The following is a 27,233-nucleotide window of genomic DNA, read 5'->3' as shown; positions in this document are numbered from 1 at the left end:
AGCCTGCTGTAATATTTTTGGAGCTCTGAGCCTATCCCCTGAGTATCTGTTCACATGCCTGATTAATCAGGAGTTTGAGCACAAGACTGTTTGGCTCCTTCCTGGCTTGACCGGGATTAATAGTAGGTTGGCTGCGTGGTCCTTCCCTCGTCATGGCGAAAGAGTTTCTGAGGGAGATTGAGGCTCAGTCCGACTGGCAACCCGAAAACTAAGTTCGTTGAGCGAACCTGTGAGGCAGTTTTTCTCCACTTGTTCCAGTTGCACTTCTGAGCTGAAGCAGGCAGGAACCACATGGCACAGTGAGTAAGGTTATTATAGCCTAAGAGGAAAATTGAGGGGGGGAGAGGGATTGGAAAATTGAAATTTGAGGGTTTCTGGGGCCAGAGCTAGGGTCTCCCTCCTTCAAAACCCCTTTTCCTGTACTTTTTGAACTTTGGGGAGCCCCCTGGGCCGTTTTTGGTGCAATTTTGCTGGAGACAGCTGTAATCTTGGATTTTAAACAATCTTTTTTTCTAAAGCATCTATCTGCCTCAGAACCCCTCCTTTTTATATCTTTTTGAAGATGCGGTCTCCAGAATTGTACACAATATTCTAAATGAGGTCTCACCAAAGTCTTATACAGGGGCATCAATACCTCTTTTTTTCCTCCATCACCTTTTCAACCTGTTTGGTCACTTTAAGAACATCCCATACAATCACACCCAAGTCCCGCACTTCTGTCGTGCATAAGTTCTTCACCTCACAAACCATTCCCTCAGATTTTTGCAGCCGAAAAGCATGACCTTGCATTTCTTAGCATTAAATTTTAGCTGCCAAATTTCAGACTAGAAAATGACACGGGGACAAATTTGTCCCCTTCCCCACAGGAACTCAATTTTCTGGTCCCGTCTCCATGAGTTTTGTCGTTGTCCTTGTCCCTGCTCCATTCCTGTAAACTCTGCCTTAACTACAGAAGCCTCGAATACTTATGATTTTAAAGTGTTTGAAGTTTGTGCAGATGAGGATGAAGCTTGCAGGAATGGAGCAGGGATAGGAAAGGAACTCACAGGGACAGGATGGGAAAATGAGCTTCTGCGGGGATGGGGAAAAATTTCTCCTCATGTTATTCTCTATTTCAGACCATTCTTCAAGCTTCGCTAAGTCTTTCTTCATGTCATTCACACCATCCGGCATGTCTACTCTATTGCAGATTTTGGTATCATCCACAAAGAGGGAGAGTGTGGCGCAGTGGTTAAAGCTACAGCCTCAGCACCCTGGGGTCGAAGGTTCAAACCCATGCTGCTCAATGTGACCCTGGGCAAGTCACTTAATCCCCCCCATTGCCCCAGCAGGTACATTAGATAGATTGTGAGCCCACCCGGACAGACAGGGAAAATGCTTGAGTGCCTGAATAAACTCATGTAAACCGTTCTGAGCTCTCCTGGGAGAACGGTATAGAAAATTTAATAATATATAATTGAATAATCTTACCTAACAGCCCTTCAGCAATATCGCTTATAAAAATGTTAAAAAGAACAGGCCCAAGAACAGAACTTTGTGGCACACTCCTGATAACATCCCTTTCCTCAGAGCGGTCTCCATTGACCACTATCGTCTTCAACTTAACCAGTTCCTATCACTTTGGGGCCCATACCAAGAGCACTCAGTTTATTTATTAGCCATCTGTGTGGAACACTGTCAAAAAGTTTTGCTAAAATCTAAATACACCACATCTAGCAAACTCCCTCTATCCAATTCTCTGGTCACCCAGTCAAAGAAATTGATCAGATGTGTCTGACAAGATTCCAGAAAATTCATCATTCTTTGTTTTACAAGTGTTTCCATTAATTTACTTGCCACAGAAGTCAGACTTACTGGCCTATGATTCCCACTTCTTCCTTACTTTCACTTTTGTGTAGCGGGACCACATCTGTCCTTCTCCAGTCCTCCGGTACCACTCCCGACTGTAGAGAAGCATTGAAAAGGTCAACGGAGCTATCAGAACTTCCCTAAGTTCCTTCAGCACCCTCAGATGTACACCATCCTGCCCCATCACTTTGTCTACCTTTAATTTAGCTAGCTCCTCACGAACAGAACCCTCTGAAAATCGATCGTGGTCAACCACTCCATCATCCCTATTCGCATCATCCCTATCCTGCTCCCAGATCTTCACACAGAACAGAAATATTTGTTAAGCAATTCAGCCTTTTCTTTATCAGCTTCTACATATTCCTCGCCTTCACTTTTGAGTCTCAGAATGCCACTTTTGTACTTCTTCCTATCACTGATATATCTAAAAAATGTTTTGTCTCCATGTTTTACCGTGTCAGCTATTTTTTTCTTCCATTTGCATCTTTGCTTTCCTGACTACACGACCAGTCTCTTAACTTTTTCAGATATTTTTGCCTGTCTTCCTCTTTCTGCAATCTTTTGTAGTTTATGAATGCTAAACTTATATCCCTTACCGTCTCAGCTACTACTTTTGAGAACCAAAGTGGCTTTCTTTTTCTCTTACTTTTGCTTACTTACCTTGCGAAAAGATTTGTCGCCCTTACAATAACTCCTTTCAGTTTTGCCCACTGTATTTCTACTCCTTCCAGCCGTTCCCATCCAGACAACAATTCCTTGACATAATCCCCCATCTGAACAAAGTTAGTTGTTTATTTTAAGTCCAGGACTTTTACTTTAGAATGAGCCCTCTCTATACCTTGGGGGAGACACTATGCCTATGACTAGCGTGCATGCCTAGTGGCGCTGTTGAACGTGAATTTTTGGCTGGCGCATTCTGTATGAGTTCTTCAAAGAAACAACACGTGCGTTTTATGTGGGTGCTGAGCGATGGATGTGGCTGGCGAGTGCACAAAATGTTCAACACGACTTTGAGTGTTGGCATGTCGGCTCCTCTTCACTCACACACCGCTCGTCGACGGGAGGCGCTGGTGATGCCCAGGCCTCACCTGCCGCCCACGCCAGGGATTCCTCGGTTGCTGGCCGTCTGGCAGATTCGGGCTTGCGAACTTCTGAGAAGGCTGGGGATTCCCTTTTCGCTGGGGCTGCTAGCGTTGTTTCTGTAGCGGCGGGATCGAGTTTGGCTTTGGTGCCGTGTTTGATTTCAGGTGCCAGTTTAGCGACGGCACTTCCCTCAGTTTTGGCGGGAAACGCAACCATTTTGCCCACAGGCAACCTTCCTTCTGTCTTAGAGAGTTAGGAACAGGTCTTAAATGTGTCTTCTGCTCATGCTATGATTTCTAGATTGCTGCCAGGGTTGTTGGGCCCTGATTTTATTAGCCATGTGCAAGGCTTATTTATAGGCGGCTGGGGGTCCTACTTTGGTTCTCCTGCTATGGTTGCCTCTATATAGCCACCTCAGCTATCATCCAAGTGGCCGTAGGTGTCTTGGGATGAGGATTCTTTTCTGGCTGATCCGTTTCCTCCAGATGGAGACTTGGATCTTGAGGAGGATTTTCAAGATCCGTTAGTGGGTCTGATGGTTTTGGACAGAAATTTTTTCTAAGGCGCCGGTTGGCAAGAATGTGTATGCTCATTTTTCCTCGGGAAGTGTTGCAGGAGCTCATTCTTCAAATGTCTTCAGTTTTACACTTTGAAGAGGAAGCTAAGGACCCCCTCGTGTGGTGGACCCTCTTCTTAGAGGGATCCGGTCAGCAACCCACTCTTTCTCTATGCATCAGGATATTCGGAATGTAGTGCATGCTCAGTGGAACGTTTCGGACTTGCTTTTTTGATTGACGCTGTCCATGGCCAGACTACCCTATTCCAGATGGGGATAGAGATACCTTTAAGTCTCCTGAGGTGTTTCAACTATTGCATGCAGACATACCGTGAAGGTGAAAGACAGCTCAGCCCTGAGATCTCAGGACTGTAAGATGGCAGCTCTACTTAAATGCAATTTTGAAGTGGCTGCACTGTCTGTCCAGGCGGCAAATTGTGAATGTCTGGTACCCCGGGCTAGTTTCCGGTGGTCTGCAAGGGTTCTTGATCATGAAGTGGCTGACTGGTCCTTAGCGGATCAGGAAGTTCTTAAGATTGAGCTGGGAGCTTCTTTTCTCTCTGATGCCATGTATGATCTGTTGGGTGCCTCAGTCAAGTCCATGGCTTTGGGTGTGATGGCCCACCGTACCCTGTGGCTTCGGGGTTAGCGGATGCGGCATCTAAGGCTAAGCTCAGTAAGTTTCCCTTTTGGGGCTCTTTTCTCTTCGGGGAGGAGTTGAATAAGCTGGTTCAGGCCTCGAGTGCCTAAGTAAAGGTAAAAAAAAAACAAAACCCAACACTAGAGGACTGACCCGGCCAGGTCTCGTGTGGTGGTTCTGCCTGGGGACGTTTGAGTGGATTTCATAGATACCACCATGGCCAGGGTGCGACCTCTTTTCCTTTGTCTTTTTTCTTCCAATGTATGCGTTGCAGGTCCTTCTCACGGTTCCAGTCAGAGCCTGGTTGCAGGAGTTTTTACTAGGGATGGGCCGAGATAACAACAGATCAGTGGGTCCTGGAGGTGATTGAGGACAGTTGTGCTCTGGAGTTTTCATGTCCTTTCCCAGACCATTTCCTCTCCTCAACTTGGAACAGGAGGGCTTTTCGGAAAACTGTGCTGAGGTTGCTGGTCCTGAAAGCGGCAGTCCTATTGCCTCCTCGGGATTAGCACCAGCAGGTACTCCATTTACTTAGCAGTGCCCAAGACAGAGGTGTCTTTTCTGCCCATTTTGGATCTTAAAGGTATCAACAGAGTGCTCCGGAGTCCGTCTGATTTCTGGTTGTTCTCCCCAGGGAGTTTCTGCCTTCTCTCTATTTGACGGTGGTGTTTCTGCCTTCTTTCATTAGGGCCTCCCATCCACGATTCCTTCGCTTTGCGATTTTGGGAGAGCATTATCATTTAAGAATGCTTTCCTTTGGTCTTGCTATGGCACCGCAGATTTTCACCAAAAGTTTTGTGGCAGTGGCATTGTGCAAGGAGGATATTCTGGTTCTCCCCTATCGGGAAGATTGACTGCTTTGTGCAAATTTGTTGCAGGAGAGTTCCTGAGTCATGGCTCGGGTTGTGGGGTTTCTGCAGTCCCTGGGCTGGGTGGTCAACCTGTCCCACAGCCAATTGATTCTGTCTCAGTGCTGGAAGTGTCTCAATGGACTATAAACTTAAGTTTCTAACAGCTTGCATTCAAAAAGTTACTTTCCCATAAAATAAAAACATCATGAACCCAACCCATAATTTGATCTTCAAAAATAAAATTGGGAGGTATAAACATGCTCAACTGATTGTTGCAGTTTTCTGGGTCTCACAGCAAGACCTGGAAAACTGCAACAATCATGCCACCAACTATGGAAGCCCAAGAGAATGAGCCGCAAACAAGTTTGTGATCAAGGGTGCCATTGTGGCCCCCATAGCAACCTCCAACCTTTATGTATCTAATTTTGGAGAAGTACATCTTAATCATTAATGACTTACAGTGGAACCTCAGTTTGCGAGTAACGCGGTTTGCGCGTGTTTTGCAAGACGAGCAAAACAGTCCCGCAAACCATAACTCGCAAAACAAGCATGTCCCGGTAAACAAGCACCCCCCCCCACCTACCCCCCTCCCCCGAGAACCAGCATCGCACCCCCGTGCTGGACGTGGCATCCGCACACCCACCCAAACAAGCTCCTTACCCCATCTGCTGCGTGCTGTGCTAGTTAAGGAAACATCCCACCTCTTGCCTGAGCTTTGAGCATCTGCGCATGCTCAAGGCCTTCTAGCTCTCGTTCTCTCCGAGTTCTCGGAGATCTCGGAGAGAACAAGAGACAAAAGGCCTTGAGCATGTGTAGATGCTCAAAGCCCAGGCAAGAGGCGGGATCTTTCCTTAACTGGCACCGGCAAGCAGTGGATGGGTAAGGAGCTTGTTTGGGAGGGAGGGCGGGCAGATGCTGCTTCCAGCATGGGGTGTGATGCCGGTTTAAGCAGTGGGGGGTGATGAAGCAGCGCCGGTAGCCTCGGAGGGGGGTAGGAGGTGGAATGTATCAAGCGCGTTTCCTTTACTTCCTATGGGGAAACTCGCTTTGATATATGAGCAATTTCGTTTACGAGCATGCTTCTGGAACGAATTATACTCGTAAACCAAGGTTCCACTGTATTTTGTTATCTGGACATCTTCATCTGACATGTTGAGAGAGTTTATTATTTGGCTGAATTCACTTGTTTCTCACCTAAAATTTATAGCTAACTGAGACACTTAAGAGTATTTCTTTCTTGGATATTTTGATGAGAAAAGAAGATAATGTTTTGACAACAACAATTTTGGGGAAACCTATTGAGAAGAATTGATATCTTAGCTTTGCTATCTGTCACCCTTGTCTACTCAGGAAGGATTTACCCAGCAGGGCAATATACCAGAGCGTGTCATATTTGTTCTACCACTTAGAACTTTTACATAGGCATCTTGTAATGAAATTACTCTCCAAGTCCATTTTCATATAGCTCAGGAAGGCTTGATAATGAATTTAGAGGGTTTTTTTGCTACAAAGGGTGCTTGCATCCAGATTTTTCCAGGTGCCTGGAATACAGTAGGTAATCAACTGTTGCATACTGAGGAATAATTTTGAAAGTAGGTTCTTTCCAACATTAAGGAAATCTTAGAAACATTAGTGAATTATGGGATCCACTGGAGGAGGCTTCGACCTCTAGGTGTAAGTGTTGCATCAAGTTCCATAGGGACTACTGGGATGACTACTATTTATTATATCTGTAGCATTACCAGACACACACAAGACAGTCCCTGCTCGAAAGAGAGAAGCAGATCAGTGAAAATAAGGACCTGCGCAAAGTAGGTACCTGTATATCAATGTGTCACAAACTTTCTTGAGCCAGGGCTCGAGGCAACTGGAAGTGTGCGGAAGTGTGCACAGAGGTCCTCCAGATGGGCCCTGAGACGATAGTAGGGGGTGCCAACATGGAAGAGAGCTGGAGAGGAGAGGCGCTGGCTGATTGTCTATAGCAGTTTTTCTCAACTATTTCAAGCTAAGTACCCTTAAGTCTAACAAATATCAACTGAGTACCCCAATCACAGACCTCCCAAGCTCTGCCCCAGATCCCACACCCTTTACTAATTGTAATGCAATTTTTTATATTCATTTTTCATATACAATGTACACAGCAGATAAAAATTCTCAAAATTGACACATTTCAATCACTATATTGAAAATAAAATCATTTCCCCTACCTTTGTTTTCTGGTGACTTTATTTTTCTGTGCTTTTAACTATGTTTCCAGGGTCTTCTTTTCCTATCCACTGACTGTTTTTCTCTCCTCCTTCTGCCTCACATCTATCTTTGGGATCTGGGATCACCTTCATTTCTAACAAAAACAGGGATAATATTTTATATTGAGAGTCAATAAAGTCGTTATATGGGACATCTATCTTTGGCATTAACTTAACATTCAATTTTTCACTTTTTCTGCTTTCTTCTCAAAATCTACTTTTCTATGTCTTCCCTTCCCTTCTCTCTCCTTCCCTCCCCGTTTCCATGGTCTGACATCTCTCTCCTTCCCCTCCCCCCCAGTAGTCCAACATCTCTCTCCTTCCTTTCCCCCCTTCCCAGTCTGGCATCTCTCTCTACTACTATTAATATTTCTATAGCACTATCAGACTCATAAGAACATAAGAATTGCTGCTAAAGGGTCAGACCAGCAGTCCTCTCCTGCGGTGGCCCTTAGGTCAAAGACCAGTGCTCTAACTGAGTCTAGCTTTACCTGCATACGTTCTGGTTTAGCAGGAACTTGTCTAACTTTGTCTTGAATCCCTGAAGGGTGTTTTCCCCTATAACAGCCTTCGGAAGAGCATTTCAGTTTTCCACCACTCTGGATGAAGAAGAACTTCCTTACGTTTGTACAGAATATATCCCCTTTTAACTTTAGAGTGCCCTCTCGTTCTCCCTCCTTCCCTTCCATTCCCTGGTTTGGTATCTCTCCCTTCCTTTACTCATCTCTCTTCTCCCCCCCCCCCCCCAAGTGTAACATTTCTCTTTCCCTTCCTCCTTTTTGCCTCCTACATTACATTAGGGACTTCTATTCCGCCTATACCTTGCAGTTCAAGGCAGATTACAAAAGAGCTAACTGGACATTTCCAGTGAAGTTACAACAGTTTTGGGTTGGTTTTTTTTGGTTACAAGGGAGGAGAGGTACCTGGATTAATTCCGGAAGAACTTGCAAATTGGATATTAAATTGACTGTACGTTACTGTGTGATATAACAAATAGATTACAGTTAGAGTACAAATAAGATTACGTTACATTTCAGGGATCTGAATACTTGGTTGGTGTTTTGGGGAGGAAGAGATTATTTAAGTGGAGGTTTGGGGGAGAATTTATCTAGGAGGAGGGGGAAGGGTTGGGTTAAGATATCTCCCTTTCCTTCCAACATTTCTCCCTCTTTTCCACCAGTCCTCCGGCTACCCCCCTGGCCTCCCGATCTCACCTTCAAATCAGCAAAACGATTCAAAAGGCATTCGCAACCATGCATAACTTAAGACAAATCCGAAAATACTTCAACAACGAACAATTCAAACTCATAGTACAAGCGCTAATCCTAGAACTCCTGGACTACTGTAACATACTTTACCTGTTATGCTCCGCCAACATGCTAAAACAATTACAAACAGTCCAAAATACAGCCCTAAGACTAATATACTCGCTGAAAAAATACGACCACATTACCTCAGCTTTCCAAGACTCACACTGGCTCCTAGTAGAAGCATGCATGCAACACAAATTCTACTGCACCCTATTCAAAGCCCTAAATGGAAATGGACCAAGCTATCTGAGCAACCGCCTAATCTGGAAAAACATATCCAGACCAAGGAGAACTCATGCACACTTTACCCACCCCCTAATCAAAGACACGCAAAGCAAAAAAAATATATGACGGTCTACACCAGAGCAGCAAAAATAGATCACCACCTCTCAAATCTGCTGACCACAATGCCCAGGAAAGAACTGAAAATCATACTATTCAAGAAATTTGTCAAATGATCCAAACAAACCATATCGACCTTTCCCAGATCCTGACGCTTACAATATCTATCAACCTTGTAATCTCCCTGGGAATGCCCAGGCCAATTCTTGTTGTAAACCATCTAGAACTGAAAGGTATTGGAGGGATAGAAGACACCAATGTAATGTAATATAATTGCAGCAGCCTGAAGAGGATTGCCAGTGCTGTAGCAATCCTAGCAGAGGCAGAGGGAATGTGCTGCAGAGGCCGACGGCAGCATGCTAGGATTGCTATAGCACTGGCGATTCTCTGCAGGCTGCCGTAATTAGCTTTGAAGGTGAGACCGGGAGGCCAGGGGGGAAGCCAGAGAATGCTAGAGAGAAGGGGGAAACATGCCGGCCTTTGGGGGGGCTCCCTAAATCCACGGAGCCGAGGGTACCCAGCGCTGGGGTCTATGCAGCACTTCCCAACTGACCCTTGCCCCCTAAAGCCAGGAGCAGTAGCGGCAGTGGACGGCCAGCAAGAGGCAGTGCTTAGGACAGGCTGTTCGCTGCCAAAGCACTGCCGCACCTTCTTTAGGAGGCCCGAAGGTATGGGGAGGAGGGTTGGTCACCGAATCAGTGAGCCCAATTTTTTTTAGAAAACGAATTGATTCACCAAAGTGAATTGAGCAGCACTATGCAGCGCTGGTGCCATACTGGGTAGGCAAGTCAGCTGGCAGGCGCCTCTCTTCCTAGTCAGTGTGCCGTGGCACACAGTTTGCAATACACTGCTGTATATAATAATTGTAAGCACAGAAAGGTGGGTCTCATCCCTTTTCCTGAATTCCGCCTTTTACAAGAGTTTTACAATAGTGGCAGCCTCCATGTGAGCAGGAATGGAGAAATGCTCTGAAAATGAAGGTCTTTTTATTTTGTTGTTTTTCCTTATTCTGCAGGGCGCTAAAGGCTCTCTGGAGCTACCTGAATCAGAAAGGTATCAACAGTGATAGAATCTGGGAAAAAATTAAAGATATTGTCGTCAAAACTGTTATTGCGTAAGTCTGGCCTTTATCTGTTCAGAACTGTTTTATGGTATCTAAAATGAGGTTGTGTTATCCGTTTGAACAGACTCCAGGATTGCTTGGCGTGTTCTGTTCTCTTAGGAGGTTTAGCTTGTCACTCCTAGACCTTCTAATGCACTTAAACAGCTTTGATGCCAAAATCACTCAAAAAGCCAAAGTCACTCAAAAAGCCAAATCTGTCTAACCCCGTTTATCTGCTTATATAATAAAACTTTTCAGATCTTCCCTAGAGAAAACCAGTAGGCAAGCTGAAAGAAAAATAATAAACTGGATGGAAAGTAAGTGGTGCTACTGGTGATCAGTGGAAAGAGAAAGTAACTGATGTGGTATTACAAGGCCCAGATCTTATTCAGTGTTTCTATAAGTGGCATTGGGGAAGTGTCAGATTGATAACAAGAAAAATTGGCAAAAGCTTTAAGCAGCCTGTTGAGAATCTATACCAGTGTAATTAGAAAAATTAAGAACTATAAGGAAACCTCAGTATGGGCTTAATCAACCTTAATCGATTCTTTTTTAGCCCCAGGCAAGTGCCTATAGATGACCAGCACCAGACCTGAAAGGTCTAAATAAACACTGCCCAGTACATCATAATAAGTTTTTCAAAAAGATAATAAGTGCTAATAAACACTAAAATGTTGAGTGTAGATTCGAAAAAGGAAGAAGCGTTTTAAACTCCCCCCCAGAAAAAACTTCAAAAACAATCAAAAATAGAATGAAAAAGTGCAAAAATCATAACAGTGCTAAAAGCAATGTTGCTAAGAAATAGTTCAACTTAGCTGAATCCCATCAAGTTGATTTCACTCAATCTCCACTCGACAGAGCCCCGTTTCAGTATCTTTGTCAGGAGTAGGGATCAAATGCTGGAGAGACGAAAGAGCAGCCAGTCCACTCAGTGATAAATCCTGCAAATAATCAGCTTGGCACAATCACACTAGAGCTGAAAGCAATAAGCAACAATGGCGTCTGGGGTGCTTAAAGATGCCCTGGAGCTCCACAGAAGGCAACACACTCTCAACATGATGACATGCAAAATGACTTCAAAACGTACACAGCTGAAAAGCATAATAGTCCTTTGTGGGAAAGTTCCCAAATAAATTAAAAATATTGTTAATGTGTGAAAAAGATTCTTTGATTGTACTGAAAAAAATCAAACGAAAAAGAAAACAGAAAAAACTGCAGAGCTGAAAACTAGAAGGCACCCTTAAAAACCTATGTTGAAAAGCATTAATCAACTTTTCATTTAATCCGGAGGGAGAGTATGCTTTCAAATAAAAACTCCCAAAATTCTCTCTTTGTATATTTGTCACCATTGAAAGCAATAGGTATTTGCTCCAAAACAGCCCATTTCAATTGTGGAAATGCATGATGATGATGGATATTGTGAGAAACCATGGGAGCAGGATGTTTCCCCGTTTTTAAACAACTACGATGTTCCATTAGTCTAATTTTTATGGCCCGAGATGTACAGCCAACATAGATTTGACCACAGGAACATGTTATCACATATACAACGAAGGTGACATCTTAACCAATAGGTCTGTCCGGTGGTAGGATGTATTCGCCAATCCCCACTGTGAGAAGCGTGACAAGAAGAACAGTGGCCACAGGGAGAATGAAAGCCTTTTCTTAATTGCTGGGAAGGCTTCAAACCAAAATCTGAAGAGACTAGGGGCTCCTTTTACTAAGCTGCGCTAGTGGTTTTAGTGCACGCTAGACACTAACGCCTCCATTGAGCTGGTGTTAGCACAAGCTAATCTGCAGCACGCGCTAAAAACACTACCGCAGCTTAGTAAAAGGAGCCCTAAATGTTCCGAGATATTTTTTTCCTCTTGTGAATGCAATGCACGGATTATCTTGAAACACCGAATGCAGTTGTAGTACATGCCAATGATTATGAATGCTTGTGGCCACTGAATGAGAAATAACACAAACTTGGTTAGATGACGTTTCCCTGCTGGTCTGGCCTAGCAATAAATCTCGGTTGGCATGCCAAGCTCTTAAATAGGCCTTCTGGACCACAGACGCCAGATAGCCTCTTATCAAAAATGTGTCCCAAAGTATCATAGCTTCCTTCTTAAAATCTGCATCAGTGGTACATATTCGTCTAGCCCATAAAAATTGGTCTTTAATAGCATACTTTAAGAAATGAATGATCCCCAGAGGATTACGTATTCAAAAACAGACAATACCACATTTTTGGAGAAGTGGGCAGCGATTCTCAATAAATGTTCGCTTGATTTAATGGTACTAATGGTGGATACCATTAATGAGTCTAGCATTGAGGTTACCAGAGAATCAGATGAAAAATTTCAGCATTTATCAACGGGCCCAGATTCTAAACAATTTCAAGAACAAATAGCTGACCTACATAGTACATTGGAGACTTTTAGACAAAATAAACTGAAAAAAATTACAGAGGGACACTCAGGATTATGCACAGGGACTTGTATACCCTTGGCTTAACAAACAACAGGACCAACAGGGACTGTTTCAGTTGATAGCAGCAAGAAAACTAATTATCAGGGGTTTTTGGACGGTAACAATAGTTCAGCTAGCGACAGTGATTCCAGGTCCCAGTCCAGAGACAGGCATTTTTAAGGCCAACAAAATTGCCAAGGACAGTGGAACAGGGTAGAACCCAATACGATCAAGGGAATCACCCCCAAACACGATCCAGCAGCCCTCTGACATTAAATACCGATCAAATAGGTGTCCTAAACAAGGGCCTATCTTTTGTCTCTACCATCAAGTATGACCCTTTTACAATCAGATGCGATCTTGCACGGATCATACACAACCTACAGATTAAGTTGTATTTTTTCTCTGCCTCTTCTGAACAGGATGCCTCAATATTACATCTGAAATCCTCTTGGACCCCCCCCCCCCCCGGGCCCCATAGATCCTAATATAACTACATTTAGAGATCTAATTTTAAGAGACTTACGAATTTTAGAGTCTATCCCTGATGGTAAAGGAAGCAGGGGAGCCATTGGATAACCATGGAATAAAGGGAGTGCTAAAGGAGAACAAAGCATCGCCAACAAACTGAACACATTTTTTGCGTCTGTATTTACCGAAGAGGATATACACAACATACCAGAAGCTGACAGGCTATATGCAGGAAATGAAGATGGGAAACTGATAGGGTTGACGGTCAGTCTAGAAGAGGTATGCAGGCAGATTGATAGGCTTAAAAACGATAAATCCCCTGAACCAGACAGCATCCATCCGAGGGTAATCAAGGAACTGAAAGGGGTTATAGCTGAACTGTTTCAACTAATAGCCAATCAAATCGGGAAGGATTCCGGAAGACTGGAAAGTGGCGAATGTTACACCGATCTTCAAGAAAGGTTCAAGGGGAGATCTAGGAAACTACAGACTGGTGAGTCTGACCTCGGTACCGGGAAAGATGGCAGAGGCGCTGATTGGGATCCAGCCCTGAGAGAGGCACGCGTGCACCGCGCCGCCCCTCCCCCGAACCTGCAGGGTAACTTGATTGGATCGCCGCCTGGGCCCAGCCACTTCGTCGGGATCCAGCCCTGAGAGAGGCACGCGTGCACCGCGCCGCCCCTCCCCCGAACCTGCGGGGTAACTTGATTGGATCGCCGCCTGGGCCCAGCCACTTCGTCGGGATCCAGCCCTGAGAGAGGCACGCGTGCACCGCGCCGCCCCTCCCCCGAACCTGTGGGGTAACTTGACTAAATCGCCGCCTGAGCCCAGCCACTTCGTCGGGATCCAGCCCTGAGAGAGGCACGCGTGCACCGCGCCGCCCCTCCCCCGAACCTGCGGGGTAACTTGATTGGATCGCCGCCTGGGCCCAGCCACTTCGTCGGGATCCAGCCCTGAGAGAGGCACGCGTGCACCGCGCCGCCCCTCCCCCGAACCTGCGGGGTAACTTGATTAAATCACCACCTGAGCGGCGATTAAATCGATTTCTTCGCCCACTTGAGGGCCACAGAAAGTTTTGTCACTCAGATCAAACTCTTACCTGCTCCTGCCTTTAATATCATTTAAACATAACATCCATATTGTCCAACTGCTATACTGTTCATGGTCTCTTATAACCCACTGCTTGTATCCCTATCTAGCTCATAATCTTAACTTGTTCATCTGCCCACAGTACCTCTCTCCCCACCGCTCACAAACACCTTACCCATCCCTACTATCTCATACCAACCCAACCACTACCCAATCATCTGTCTCTTCCTCCCACCCTACATCTCCAGTCTGCCCTTCCCCCTCTCCCAGTTTTCCCCCCTAGCTACCTCACCTGTCAATAAACATGTCCAGCACTACCCACAAGCTCACCGCCCTTCTCCTTCTCTACCTCCTTACTATAAGAAGCTGGATCCCCAAAGCTTCAGCCTTCGAACCCATACCTATCTACACTGCTTGGACTAGAATTCCGGGACACGATAAACCCCTCCGACCTCACCGACTCATTCAGGACGTCACAGAAACAGGTCCTTTCCCCATCCCCGTCATTCACACTACCCGCCACACACCCAGACCAACACAAAACAAAAAACGATCCCTTAAAAATTTACAACGCACAGAACTCCTGCCCCCCCTAGAACAATCCATTCTCCCAGGCGCCTACCTGAACATTCGCTCGGTTAGAAACAAAGCCCAACTCTTCAAAGATTGGCTTGAAGAAACCCATCTGGACTTTGTACTTCTAACAGAAACATGGCTCATCTCCGACCAGGATGCCATCATAGCAGACATTCTCCCACCACACTACAAAGTAATCCCCCTCTCAAGAAACTCCAAAAGGGGAGGTGGCCTGGCCATCATACTACGCGACCACTTCCACTTCCAAATCCTAGATTCCAAATTAACCAATGATCTAGAAATCATCACCTGCAAAATCTCTAAAACTGACCTCATCGATAATCTCAACATCACGCTATTCTACATCCCCCCTAATAAATGGAACTTAGCAAAAGAAGGCTACTTCGAATTTCTTATCACAAATTCAGCAGCTGGCACCCACAACCTCCTAGCAGGAGACATCAACCTTCATCTTGAACAAGAAGAAAACCCCAGCGTTGCAGACCTATACTCCTTCCTCACATCACTAGGCTTCGCCAAACCCCCTTCCACCATAACACACAATAAAGGTCATCAGCTGGACATGGTCACTTTCCTTTCCATCCCCTCTACTACTTCACTCATAAGTCTCACTAAACTAAACTGGTTTAACACTCTCTGGTCTGACCACCTCCTATGCCATTTTGAACTATCCTGGCCCCAAAAACAACCAGACAGGAAACACACACCTAACCAAACAAAGACAATGACCTGGACAAGAGAAAAAATTAATCCTGTAGATTTCTGGTCCCACTACACCCTCATTTCCAAATCCGACCCCAACCCCAACTTCCACCTTGACTGGAAACACTTCAGCGACAAAATCCTTAACACCATCGCCCCCCCAAGACTCCGCAAAAAATCCTCTTGGCCCACAAACAAATGGTTTGACATGGATCTCATAGCCATAAAACGCGAAGTAAGGAAACTTGAACGAAAATGGCGCAAATCAGGGACCGACAACGACAGACTTAACTGGCGGAAAAAAGTCAGCGAATACAAAAAATCCATAGCTGAAAAACGCAGTAAATACTACTCTCAACTCATCAACACCCCTACTCTAAACAGCAAAGCACTTTTTCGACTAGTCAACTCCCTCTTAGACACCGATTCACATAAACGCTCCAGCTCAGAACTCCCGCCCCCCGCAACGATCCTAGCTGACCACTTTGCCAATAAAATCAAAACCCTAAAATTATCACTTCCAACTCTCAACACGGAGACAATCCCTACCCTTCCAGCAATAGACATAACAGGCTCAAGGGCTGACATGACCTGGAGCTCATTCGAAAGCCCAGACTGGAACCTTTTTCTCAAACTCTTCTCAAAATATGCCAACTCCAACTGCCTATTAGACAACTGCCCACCCACCATCATTAAATCTGCTCCCCCCCAATTCAAAGCCGAACTCTTCAATTGGATCTCATTATGCCTGTCCACTGGCCTCTTCCCGACCGAACTCAGCCACATTCTCGTATCCCCCCGCCTCAAAAACAACAAAGAACCCATCTCCTCCATCACCAACTATAGACCCATCGCTAACATACCACTCTTCCAAAAACTAATGGAAGGCCTCATTAACCATGACCTCATGAACTACCTAGAAAAGTTCAACATCCTTCCTGATTCCCAATCCGGCTTCCGCGCAAACCACAGCACGGAAACAGTCCTAGCTGCTCTAACCAACTACCTCCTCCAACTATTCTCCCTGGGCAAAAGCGCCCTAGTACTCCAATTCGACCTAAGCAGCGCTTTCGATCTGGTCGACCATGGTATTATGCTCCGTTGCCTAGACTCCATCAGCATTTCCAGCCAAGTACTCCACTGGTTCTCTAGCTTCCTAACTAGCCGTACCTATCAAGTCCACAGCAACGGAACCTTCTCCCATCAATGGCGTAACTCCTGTGGAGTCCCACAAGGCTCCCCACTCTCCCCCTCCCTCTTTAACATCTACTTGGCACCTCTAGCACGTATGCTAGCTAATTTAAACCTTAAATCATTCATCTACGCTGACGACATCACCATCATCATCCCCTTAACTTCACTCACCCAACAGACAGAACAACTCACATCCTCCATCCTCACCAAATTAGAACAATGGACCTCGCAATTTAAATTAAAATTGAACACCGAAAAAACCAAAATCTTCCTAGCAAGCCCTACCCACAAAATAACAAACACCTCCATAAAACTGAACGGCCTAGATTATCCTATCAACCCCTCCATAAAAATACTCGGAGTCATCCTAGATAGATGCTTAACATTAGAAGACCATACCAATGCCCAGGTCAAAAAATGCTTCTGTACCCTCTGGAAACGCCGCACTATTAAACACCACTTTGACCACCTCTCCTTCCGCTTACTGGTCCAATCATTAATCTTAAGCATATTGGACTACTGTAACATCATATACCTAGGAGCCTACAAAAACACCACCAAACGCCTAAGAATAGTACAAAATGCCGCCGTCCGCCTCATCTTCGGCCTCAAAAAATACGACCACATCAGCCCCTATTATGCTAAACTCCACTGGCTGCCGGTGGAGGCAAGAATCACCTTCAAATTCGCCTGCCTCTGCTTCAAAACCTTAGCAGGCTCCTCACCAATCTACCTATCCGAACACCTTGAAATTGCACGCCCCTCTCGCACACGAAACACCAACCTGTTCTCCTTCCCCTCCATGAAGGGCTGCCTCTACAAAAAATTCCTAGATCGATCTCTAGCATTCCAAGCAGGCAAATGGAACAAATGCCTCTCTACCCTTATCTCCAATTCACCCCACTATCAAACATTCCGGAAGTTAACTAAAACCTACCTCTTTGACAAATTCCTCTGATCAACCCTCCCTCCTCCCCTTCCCCTCCTGACCTCTCCCCCTAAGCCCTCACGACCTCATGCAACACTGCAATCTGTAACGCTGCTGTATCTAACTATAGCAATTCTAACCGTTCTGAACATATAACCTAACTGCCAAAATAACTTCACAACACATTTATTGTCAAAAAACGTAAAGGTAACCTGACCGAATTTGTATCGTCCAAAATGTAAATCTAACCTTAACGAAATTGTAACATCACTGTAAATGTACAGTCTCTTCTTCTGTTAACCGCATAGAACTTCCATGGTAATGCGGTATACAAGAATAAAGTTATTATTATTATTATTATTATTATTAAAGAACCACATCATTGATCACCTAGACGGACACAATCGGATGAGGACCAGCCAGCATGGCTTCAGCAAAGAAAAATCTTACTTAACGAACTTGCTGCACTTCTTCGAGGGAGTAAACAGGCAGATAGACAAGGTTGACCCGGTCGACATTGTATATCTGGATTTTCAGAAGGAGTTTGATAAGGTCCCACATGAACGACTACTTCGAAAAACTGCGAATCATAGAATCAAGGGTGAAATACTCACGTGGATTAAAAACTGGTTGGCAGATAGGAAATAGAGAGTGGGGATAAATGGACAATACTCGGACTGGGAAAGCTTCACGAGTGGAGTGCCGCAGGGTTCGGTGCTTCGATCTGTGTTCTTCAACAGATTTATAAACAACTTGGAAATTGGTACAACGAGCAAGGTGATAAAATTTGCACACGAAACAAAGTTATTCAGATTGGTGAAGAGACAGAAAGATTGCGAAGACCTGCAACGTGACATAAACACGCTTGAGAAATAGGCCGCAACATGGCAAATGAGGTTTAACATGGATAAATGTAAGATGATGCATGTCAGGTACAAAAATCTTATTCATGAATACAGGATGTCCGGTGAGGTACTCGGAGAGACTCCCCAGGAAAGAGACTTGGGAGTACTGGTTGACAAGTCAATGAGGCTGTCTGCACAATGTGCAGCGGCGAAAAGGGCAAATAGAATGCTAGGAATGATTAAGAAGGGGATCACAAACAGATCGGAGAAGGTTATTATGCCACTGTACCGGGCCATGGTATGTCCCCACCTGGAATACTGCGTCCAGCACTGGTCGCCATACATGAAGAAGGGCACAGTACTACTCAAAAGGGTCCAGAGAAGAGCGACTAAAATGGTTAAGGGGCTGGAGGAGATGCCATAAAGTGAGAGGCTAGAGAAACTGGGCCTCTTCACCCTTGAAAAGAAGAGACTGAGAGGGGACATGATCGAAACATTCAAGATAATGAAGGGAATAGACTTAGTAGATAAAGACAGGTTGTTCACCCTCTCCAAGGTGGAGTGAATGAGAGGGCACTCTCTAAAATTAAAAGGAGATAGACACCGTACAAACATAAGGAAGTTCTTCTTCACCCAGAGAGTGATGGAAAACTGGAACGCTCTTCCGGAGTCTGTTATAGGGGAAAACACCCTCCAGGGATTCAAGACAAAGTTAGACAAGTTCCTGCTAAACCAGAACGTACGCAGGTAAGGCTAGATTCAGGGCACTGGTCTTTGACCTAAGGGCTGCCGCGGGAGCGGACTACTGGGCATGATGGACCACTGGTCTGACCCAGCAGCGGCAATTCTTATGTTCTTATCAGCGCATTATTTTCAAACCCGCTGACAAAGGGGGCTCTATTGTCATTCAAAATAGGGATTAATATCAGGAGGAAGTAATACGACAACTTGGGGATCTGTAAAGTTATGTTCCACTACAGCCTGACCCTACAAAGGAGCTACTAAATGATATCAACAGAATTGTCCAAGGAGCTTTTTCTAATGGAATAATTACCAAAGCTGAGAGCAATTTTCTTTCCCTCCCTTATCCCAGGATACCAGTTTTTTATACTGTTCCAAAGATTCATAAGTCTTTGGTCTCACCCCCCAGGGAGACCTATAGTTTCTCTGAAGAATATGGTCCTGGAACCCCTTTCTCAATTTTTGGATCATTTTCTCCAGCAGTGTTTATTTAGACCTTTCAGGTCTGGTGCTGGTCATCTATAGGCACTTGCCCGGGTCTAAGAAAGAATCGAAGGGTTGATTAAGCCTGTACTGAGGTTCCCTTATAGTTCATAATTTTTCTAATTATGTTGTTGTAGATTCTCAACAGGTTGCTTAAAGCTTTTACCAATTTTTCTTGTTTAGTTTTCTCCTTTATTGGTAAAATTTTGGTGTTTTTTTTTAAGCCTATTTGCAGATAACCTGCCAGAATAATAGATAAGAAAAAAATGAGATAGCTAAACATTTGAAAGAACTGGATGTAGAAATCAAAAGGTCATGCCATTATGGAGGGAAGAACTAGAACTCTCATTACTATAGTTGGGTGCATAGGGAGAGGGGGGAATCTCTATGGAATGCTCAACAGAAACTTCTCCTTGAATTCTGTGTAAAGGGACATTCAGAAGGAAGAAGAAAAACAAAATAGGGACAATAAACATGCTAGAATCCATACACCAAGGGACTCTATGCTTAAGATGTATTAAAAAAAAAAAAAAAGAAGGGAAAGGGGAGATATGAACCTAATATCTAATAGGTGTCGCTAAAGTACCAGATGGAAACATTATCTTCGAGGGGGATAAAGGTCATCATAAGAAAGCAAATGAAGAAAAACTCAAGGACATAAGACTTTCACTGAGAAAATGGCGATCGCCTGGAACAGATTTAGGAGCCAAAATTCTGGCAGAATTAAAGTATGTAACGCATGTAGGGGACAGACATCAAAGGACCTTGGTGGCAGAGGGAAGTGATAGTACAATACGTGGTAAAAATGGGTAATTGGATGGTGCAAGTGGTCCTAATCTTCTGACATCTATTTCTTTGTTTCCATAAAATGTCACACCCCATATCAATCAGCCTTTCTCCCCAGGTCTGAGCCCTACGTGACCAGTCTGCTGAAGATGTATGTACAGAAGCCCTCCTGCTGTCATGAACTCTTTGGATTTGATATTATGCTGGATGAGAATCTCAAGCCTTGGATTCTGGAGGTCAACATTTCCCCTAGGTATACAGTACATCTTTTCTGCAGCCGTTGTACTTAGATCATGTCTAGTTCCTCAAGGAATCACCAATGCTTTTGCTCAGATACGGTATAGTGTGTCAGTTTGTGTGATAGTTGCAATGGAAGGGAGAGCAATAATCCAACTGCCTGTAGTGTTGCAGAGCCAATAGATACTGCGGCAGGAATAAAGTACATCAATAATATTACAAGACCCCCTATGTTCATCCCTGGACAAATGCCTGATAATTTCAAATACTCCAAAAAGAGAGTGATTAAAGAGAAAATGGCAAATGCAATATAAAATCACTCGCATACAGTCAGTCAATTGTATAGAATTATTATCAACTTATATTGAAGCTTATGCTCAAAGACATGAAGGTAACACAAGGGGCGAACCCCAAGACTGTCACCTCACCACCCAATCATCACATGTTCAAGATAGTTTTGTTGATATCAAAAAATACTCAATGCGCTGTGTATCCACAGTCTTCCACATTTTGATGAGGTTAAAAGGTTGAAAAATACAAGATAACAAACTTATCTTAGGTTGTAGGTTCCAATATGGCACGTATTGATCCTGCGTCAGGGAACCGAAGGATAATTGAAAAAGTTGTAATCTGGCGGTGTAGTCTCAAAAAACAAGTTACAGAGCATTCCAACATGTAACCCACAGGTTTACTTCCTTTGCTTGCTTCCTTTTTGGAGTATTGAGCTTTAAGTCCCCATTGATCTACTTGATAATTTCAAATGGCATTGGCACAGCTCCCAGCCTTCATGTCTCCAAATCACCTAGTCCCATTTTCTCATACTTTATACTCTTCCCAAATGTAAAGTTCATAATACTCCTCTAATATCTTTATATTTACTTATCAATTGTAAAATTGAAGCGTAAGGAGCACTTAGCTGAAAATTAGCAGGCAACCTCTCTCATCACCTCCATGTTTTGTAACAACTGCATCAGGGCACAGGTTCCTAGAGAAGTAAAAATAACACTTCTTTATCATCCCTCCAGACCGGCACAGACGGATGGGTTTACGCTTCTCTACCAGCAGGTACAGACTGAGAACATATTGACTTTTGGCAGTAGTTCAAGTGGGCTGTGCAGTCCCATCTACAGTCAGTCTTTCTCAGTCTCCAGCAGGTGGAGGTGGTAAGCCTTTGCAGTCTTTCCTGTGGTTAATTAGGGCTTGTTGGATTTGATTAGTGGTCTTTATTGTCCTTTTTATTTTGCTGTCCAGATAGAACTTAGGGGACCCTTTCGGGGGTCCGTCCGACCTTGGGGGTGCCACATTCGGGTGGCCAAGTCTCTCCCACCCATTTTTTCCCATCTCCCCAATTTTTGTTTAGAGATGCCTCAGCTGTATGCCTTGCCACAATCAGTCAGAGACTACAGCTTTGAGAGCCTGTGGGTCTGCTCCTTTGCGAGTTAGATTTTTTTAATTAAAAAAAGAAAGTACTGAGGCAGTGCCAGTCTAAAAGGAACCCTTTAATTGAGCTTAATTGTTTTTTATTGCTAACCGGCACTTTTTTTCTTCCCTAGCAGTTTACAATGAGCACTTTAAAGAGACTGAAAAAGTGCTCATGTGTCCGACAAGCGATTGATATGGTCAGCGTGTGCACTAAGTGGTTTGTGTGCCGGCGAGCAGGGATCCCCTTGGCGAGTGCACCGGCTCAGTGGGGAAGCCCGGGCTTCTACCGCTGACACAGGTATTTCCCCAACCAGCAGTCAGGGAACTCAGATTTCCCTTACTGCCGATAGTGCTGGGGATTCCCTTACTGCTACAGCTGATACTGCTTGCAGTTCTGCTTTAGCGGCTGGGCCCATTCAGGCCTCTTTGCCACTTCAGCCACGGGGGAGTTTTTTCAGCAGGCTTTTCGTCTGTTTTTGCAGGAAGCTCTGCCATTTTTCCTGTGGCCTCTGGTGACACCCCCCTCCCTCCTCTTGTTTTAGAAAGACAGGAACAGGTCTTGGGTGTTTCTTCTGCACCTGCAGTGTATGCCTTTTTACCGCCAGGGGGTTTTGCCCTGATTTTGTCTTAGCCATGTACAACACAATTCAATAAAACAACTCGATAGCAGAGGGGAGCCACAGTTGGGAAATATAGACAGACAAGAAGCCTAAGACAAAAGCAATAGGAGAAATAAAAGGGTGACTGGAGTGAATGCAAATTGTGCGTTCAGATGAATAAGGTATATGGAACTGGTCTTAGTTACAGGCTGTGTGGTAAGCTAGTCCAGATGGTGAAGTGAATGGCTAGTCAGTTGACAGAGCCTTGAAAGAATTGGGAGAGGAGCTAGATTTTCAGCTACTTCCTGAAGGTCAGCTTAGCCTTTCTGGGAGGAAGTTCCATTGTCTGAGGGCTACTCTTTAGAAGGCACACTGGCAGGAGACATGTACGATTTGAGGCATATTTCATCATGGGAGCAGAGGGACTGGTTTGGCATGTACGGAGGAAGCTTAGCCATCATGTAGCCCGGCACCAAATTGTGCAAGGATTTAAACGCTAGCATCAGGCCCTTGAATACACAACGTTTGGCAACGGCAGCCAGTGAACCGATGTTAGAGCCTGGGAGACAGGATCACAGGCACGGAGGTTTTTTTAGAAGCCTGATCACTGCGTTTTGAACACACGAGCTGATGTACATTCTTTGCCGTGAGATCGTTGAATAGCGCATTGCAGTAATCCATGCAGGAGAGTACTAAGGCATAGAGTAGTTGGGCAAAATTGGACTCTGAAAAGTAGTTCTTTATTTTTGGGGGAGTTGTCGTAGATAATAAAATTAGGAAGATACCACCTGAGTGAGATGGTCAGAAAGCGACAGGTTGCCATCAAGGTGTATTCCTAGGCTGTGCACTTGGTCTTTTGCAGTTACAGGCAGTCCCCTGGTTTAAGAATGCCTGATTTATGTCAAACTTGTACTTATGAACTGGGATCCTGCCTCTCCCTTCCTGTGCCAATGCGCCCCTTCTTCCTCCCTTCATGTCAAAACATGACCCTCCTCCTCCCTTCAGTGTCCCAAAGCGCCCCTTGTCTTTCACTCCGTTCAGCATTCCAAATTCATGCCTCTTGAGCTGACCCGGAAGCCTTGAAGGAAGACTTCCGGGTCAGCCGTGTGCAGGAACTAGCGGTAGTAACTTTGCGAAGTGTAACTGGGAGAAGAGAGCCGGCCAGGGGAGGTAAACAACTGCAAGAGGCACAAATTTGGAACACTGAACAGAGGGAAAGACAACAGATGCGTTGGGACACCGAAGGGAAGAAGAGGATCGTGTTTTGACAGGGATGAATAAGGGGCGCATTGGCACAAGAAGGGAGAGGCAGGGTAGTGTAGGGATACGGAAGGGAGGGAGCACAAACTTCAGATAAAGGAGGTAAGGAAGGAGGGAGGGAGCATGAACTTGGGACACAGAAAGGAGGGAGAGAGGGAAGCATGAATTTGAAACATAGGATGAAGAATGGAGGGATTGAGGGAAAGAGATGCTGAGGTGGTGGAATAGAAAGGAAGAATTATTGCGCATCCGTGTCTTTGTGAGAGGGAAAGAGATGGTGCACATAGGGAAATGAAGAAAGAATTGCTGGGAATAGGGAGAGAGAGAGAGAGAGAAATATTGGACATGGTGGTGGGAGACGCATGTGGTTCAGATGCATGGGGAAGAGAGAGATGAGAGGGAGAAATGGTGGATGTGGTGATGGAGAACAGTGGGACAGATAAAGAGCGAAAGTAAGTGTAAACCTATCTTTTCTTTCTATTTAAACTACAATACTTTATTTTGAGGACTGTGTCTTTAATGTTTAATGTTCTCTAATGCTTTTATAGACTGTGTACTGTACAGGATCTGAGTTGCATACAAATTCAACTTAAGAACGGTTTAAAAAACGGAACTTGTTCTTAACCTGGGGACTTCCTGTATAGTTGCACCGTTCTTTGTGGATCCAAAGGAGTTCTGTCTTGGAGGTGTTTAGTTGTAATTTGTTATCGGACATCCAGTTTTTGATTTCCGAGAGGCAGTTTAGGAGTTTCGCAATCTGGGCGTCACAGGCTTCTCCTAGCGGTAGGTATAGTTGGATGTAATCTGTGAAGGAGTAGCCGGACGGGGCAATTTGGTGGGGAAAATTAAATGTGCATTATTTTTATTAGTTACTTATTCTTTTCCAATGCTCAATATGACTTCCTTTTTTAAGGTTTGACACTTAGGGCAATGTTCCAATAGCATTTAAGCCACCCTTGGAAAAAAGTAATGCATTTTGATCACTAAATTGAAAATCATTTTTCCTACCTTTGTTGTCTGGTGATTTAATTAGTTTCTGGTTCCTTCTGACTGTGCATCCAACATTTTTTTTTCTTTCTGCCTCCTGCATTCTTCCTCTCATTCCCTTCACCAACCAACATCTCTCTCTGTCCCTCCATGACTCCAACCTTTCTTCCTCTCTCCTCCACCCCTATTGGCAACATGTCTCCCTCTCCCTCCTCTGTTATGATCTTGCATCTCTCTGTTCTACCTCAAGGTCTCTCCCCCTCTGTCTCTTCTGTTGCACCTCCCATAGTCCAACATCTGCCTCTTGTCTTTCCCCTTTGGTCCAGGCCCCTCTCTCTCTCTCTCTGTCTTTCTTCTGCATATAACCTCTTCCCCCATGTCCAGTATTTGTTCTCCTTTCTTCCAGGTCTTTTGCCTCTCTCTCCTTCCTTCCTTCCTTCCTCCCTCCATGGTCCAGAATCTTTCCACCTCTCTGCATCTTTCTCTCTTCTTCCTCTATATACCCCCAAATCCAACATCTGCCCCCCTCTCTTCTGCCTCCCCTTTGTTTCAAGTTTCTCTATTTATCTTCCTTCTGCTAACATTTCGAGTCCTCCCATGTTTGTTCCAGGTCTTTCTGTCTCTCTCACTTGCTTTGTCTTCCCCCTCCCCAGGGCTTGGCATATCTCTCTCCTCGGTTCAGTGTGTTTCCCCTCTCTACCCCCCTAGTCCAGCTCAAATTCCTTTTCTGTCTCTCCCCCCACAGTGTCCAGATCCAGCGTCTCTATGGCAATTCTGCCGGGGCCCTCGCCGCTGCTTCCCACACCCAGTGAGAGAGGTCATCTTCCGTGCTGTGACCGCCGCTTGTCGAGGACCAACCTTTAAAGGTAATTACAACAGCCTGCAGAGGATCACCGGTGCTGTAGCGAACCTAGTGGGCTGCCGGCGGCCTCCGCAGCGTGTTTCCTCTGCCACGGTCCTGTCCCTCCTCTGACGTCAGGTGGCGAGTCCGCGGCAGAGGGAACGTACTGTGGAGGCTACCAGCAGCCTGCTAGGTTTGCTACAGCACCGGCGATCCTCTGCAGGCTGCCATAATTACCTTTTAAAGGTGAGACCAGGGGGAAACATGCAGGCCTTCAGCAAATCAGGCAGCTGACACCGTACCACATATGCAAGTCAGCCGTACAAACCCGAAGCATGGCCCTTGGTTGTGTTGCAAAGGGAGTGTGGGAGAGACACCCTGAGGGAAGAGGATGTAACATAAGAGAAAATGCCAGCATGGAACTTTTTTCTTTTTTAATTAATCTTTATTAATTTTCAAATCAGTAAAAAGTGCAGAACACTATACATTCAGTAGCCATAACAGTAAGCACTTATTTTCAATCAATAAAATTATATTACATTACATTAGGGATTTCTATTCCGCCATTACCTTGCGGTTCAAGGCGGATTACAAAAGGTTAATTTTAAAAAAAAAACAGAGTTACAATGATTAGCAAGAGAGGTAAGTTGTAGATCTTATAAACATTTAGCGGGTTGTTGAGGGTGAGGTGGTTTGTAAAAGAGTTAATAGGTGGTCATAGTGGAAGTTCTTTTGTTATTATTAGTGCAGTAATGGGTAGATCAAATGTCAGTTTTAGAGTTACTAAACGGTCGTGATGTTATTGCTGCTTCAGGAATTTCTTGAAAAGTGTGGTTTTTATTTCTTTTCTGAACGTCCTATAGTCTGGGGTGGTCATCAAGAGGTTGGAGATCTGGTTGTCCAGCCTTGCGGCTTGGGTGGCTAGGAGGCCGTCGTGTAGTTTTGTTCTTTTTACTTCCTTGATTGGGGGGGGTATGAATGGGGAGTGCGTTTTTCTGTGTTTTGTAGTGGGTGCTTGGATGAGGCAATTGTTCAAGTATGATGGGCTGTCTCCGTGTAGGGTTTTAAATAATATGCAGTAGAATTTGAATTGGATTCTTTCTTGGATTGGAAGCCAATGTGAGTTGATGAAGGCTTCAGTGATGTGGTCATGTTTTTTCAATGAGTAGATGAGTCTCAAAGCTGTATTTTGGATTGTTTGGAGTTGTCTGATCGTAGTTGCAGGGCAAGGAAGGAAGAGGATGTTGCAGTAGTCCAATATACCTAGTATTAGGGATTGTACTATAAGTTGGAATTGTGTTCTTTCAAAGAATTTTCGGACTTGTCTCAGATTTCTCATGATTGCGAATGATTTCTGAATTGTTTTATTTATTTGCGGTTGCATAGTGCAGCATCTGTCTATGGTCATGCCAAGTAGTTTTATGGTGGTTTGGATGGGATATTTGATTGCGTTTATGTCTAAGTTGGTTGTGGTTTGGATCTTGTCATTTTCGAGAAGGATGAATTTTGTTTTGTCTTGGTTGAGTTTAAGTTTGTGATTTTTCATCCAGGTTGTGACTGTTTCAAGTGTTTGGTGAAGTTTGTCTGTCATGGTAGGTTTAGAATGATCGTATGGG

The 27,233-nt window shown here is 44.7% G+C and overlaps 1 protein-coding gene across 1 annotated transcript in view; it reads left to right on the top strand.

Moving 5' to 3' along the window:
* TTLL4 (tubulin tyrosine ligase like 4) overlaps positions 1-27,233 on the top strand; it is a 316,761-nt gene that overhangs the window by 218,039 nt on the left and 71,489 nt on the right. Inside the window, 2 exon segments of the mRNA XM_033945516.1 lie at positions 9,892-9,990; positions 20,390-20,524. Coding sequence (XP_033801407.1) covers positions 9,892-9,990; positions 20,390-20,524 — 234 coding nt within the window.

Source organism: Geotrypetes seraphini, chromosome 5 (assembly GCF_902459505.1).
Source record: "Geotrypetes seraphini chromosome 5, aGeoSer1.1, whole genome shotgun sequence".
Taxonomy (NCBI): domain Eukaryota; kingdom Metazoa; phylum Chordata; class Amphibia; order Gymnophiona; family Dermophiidae; genus Geotrypetes; species Geotrypetes seraphini.
Note: the sequence above shows the minus strand (reverse complement) of the source record. Positions and strands in the feature narration are given on the sequence as shown.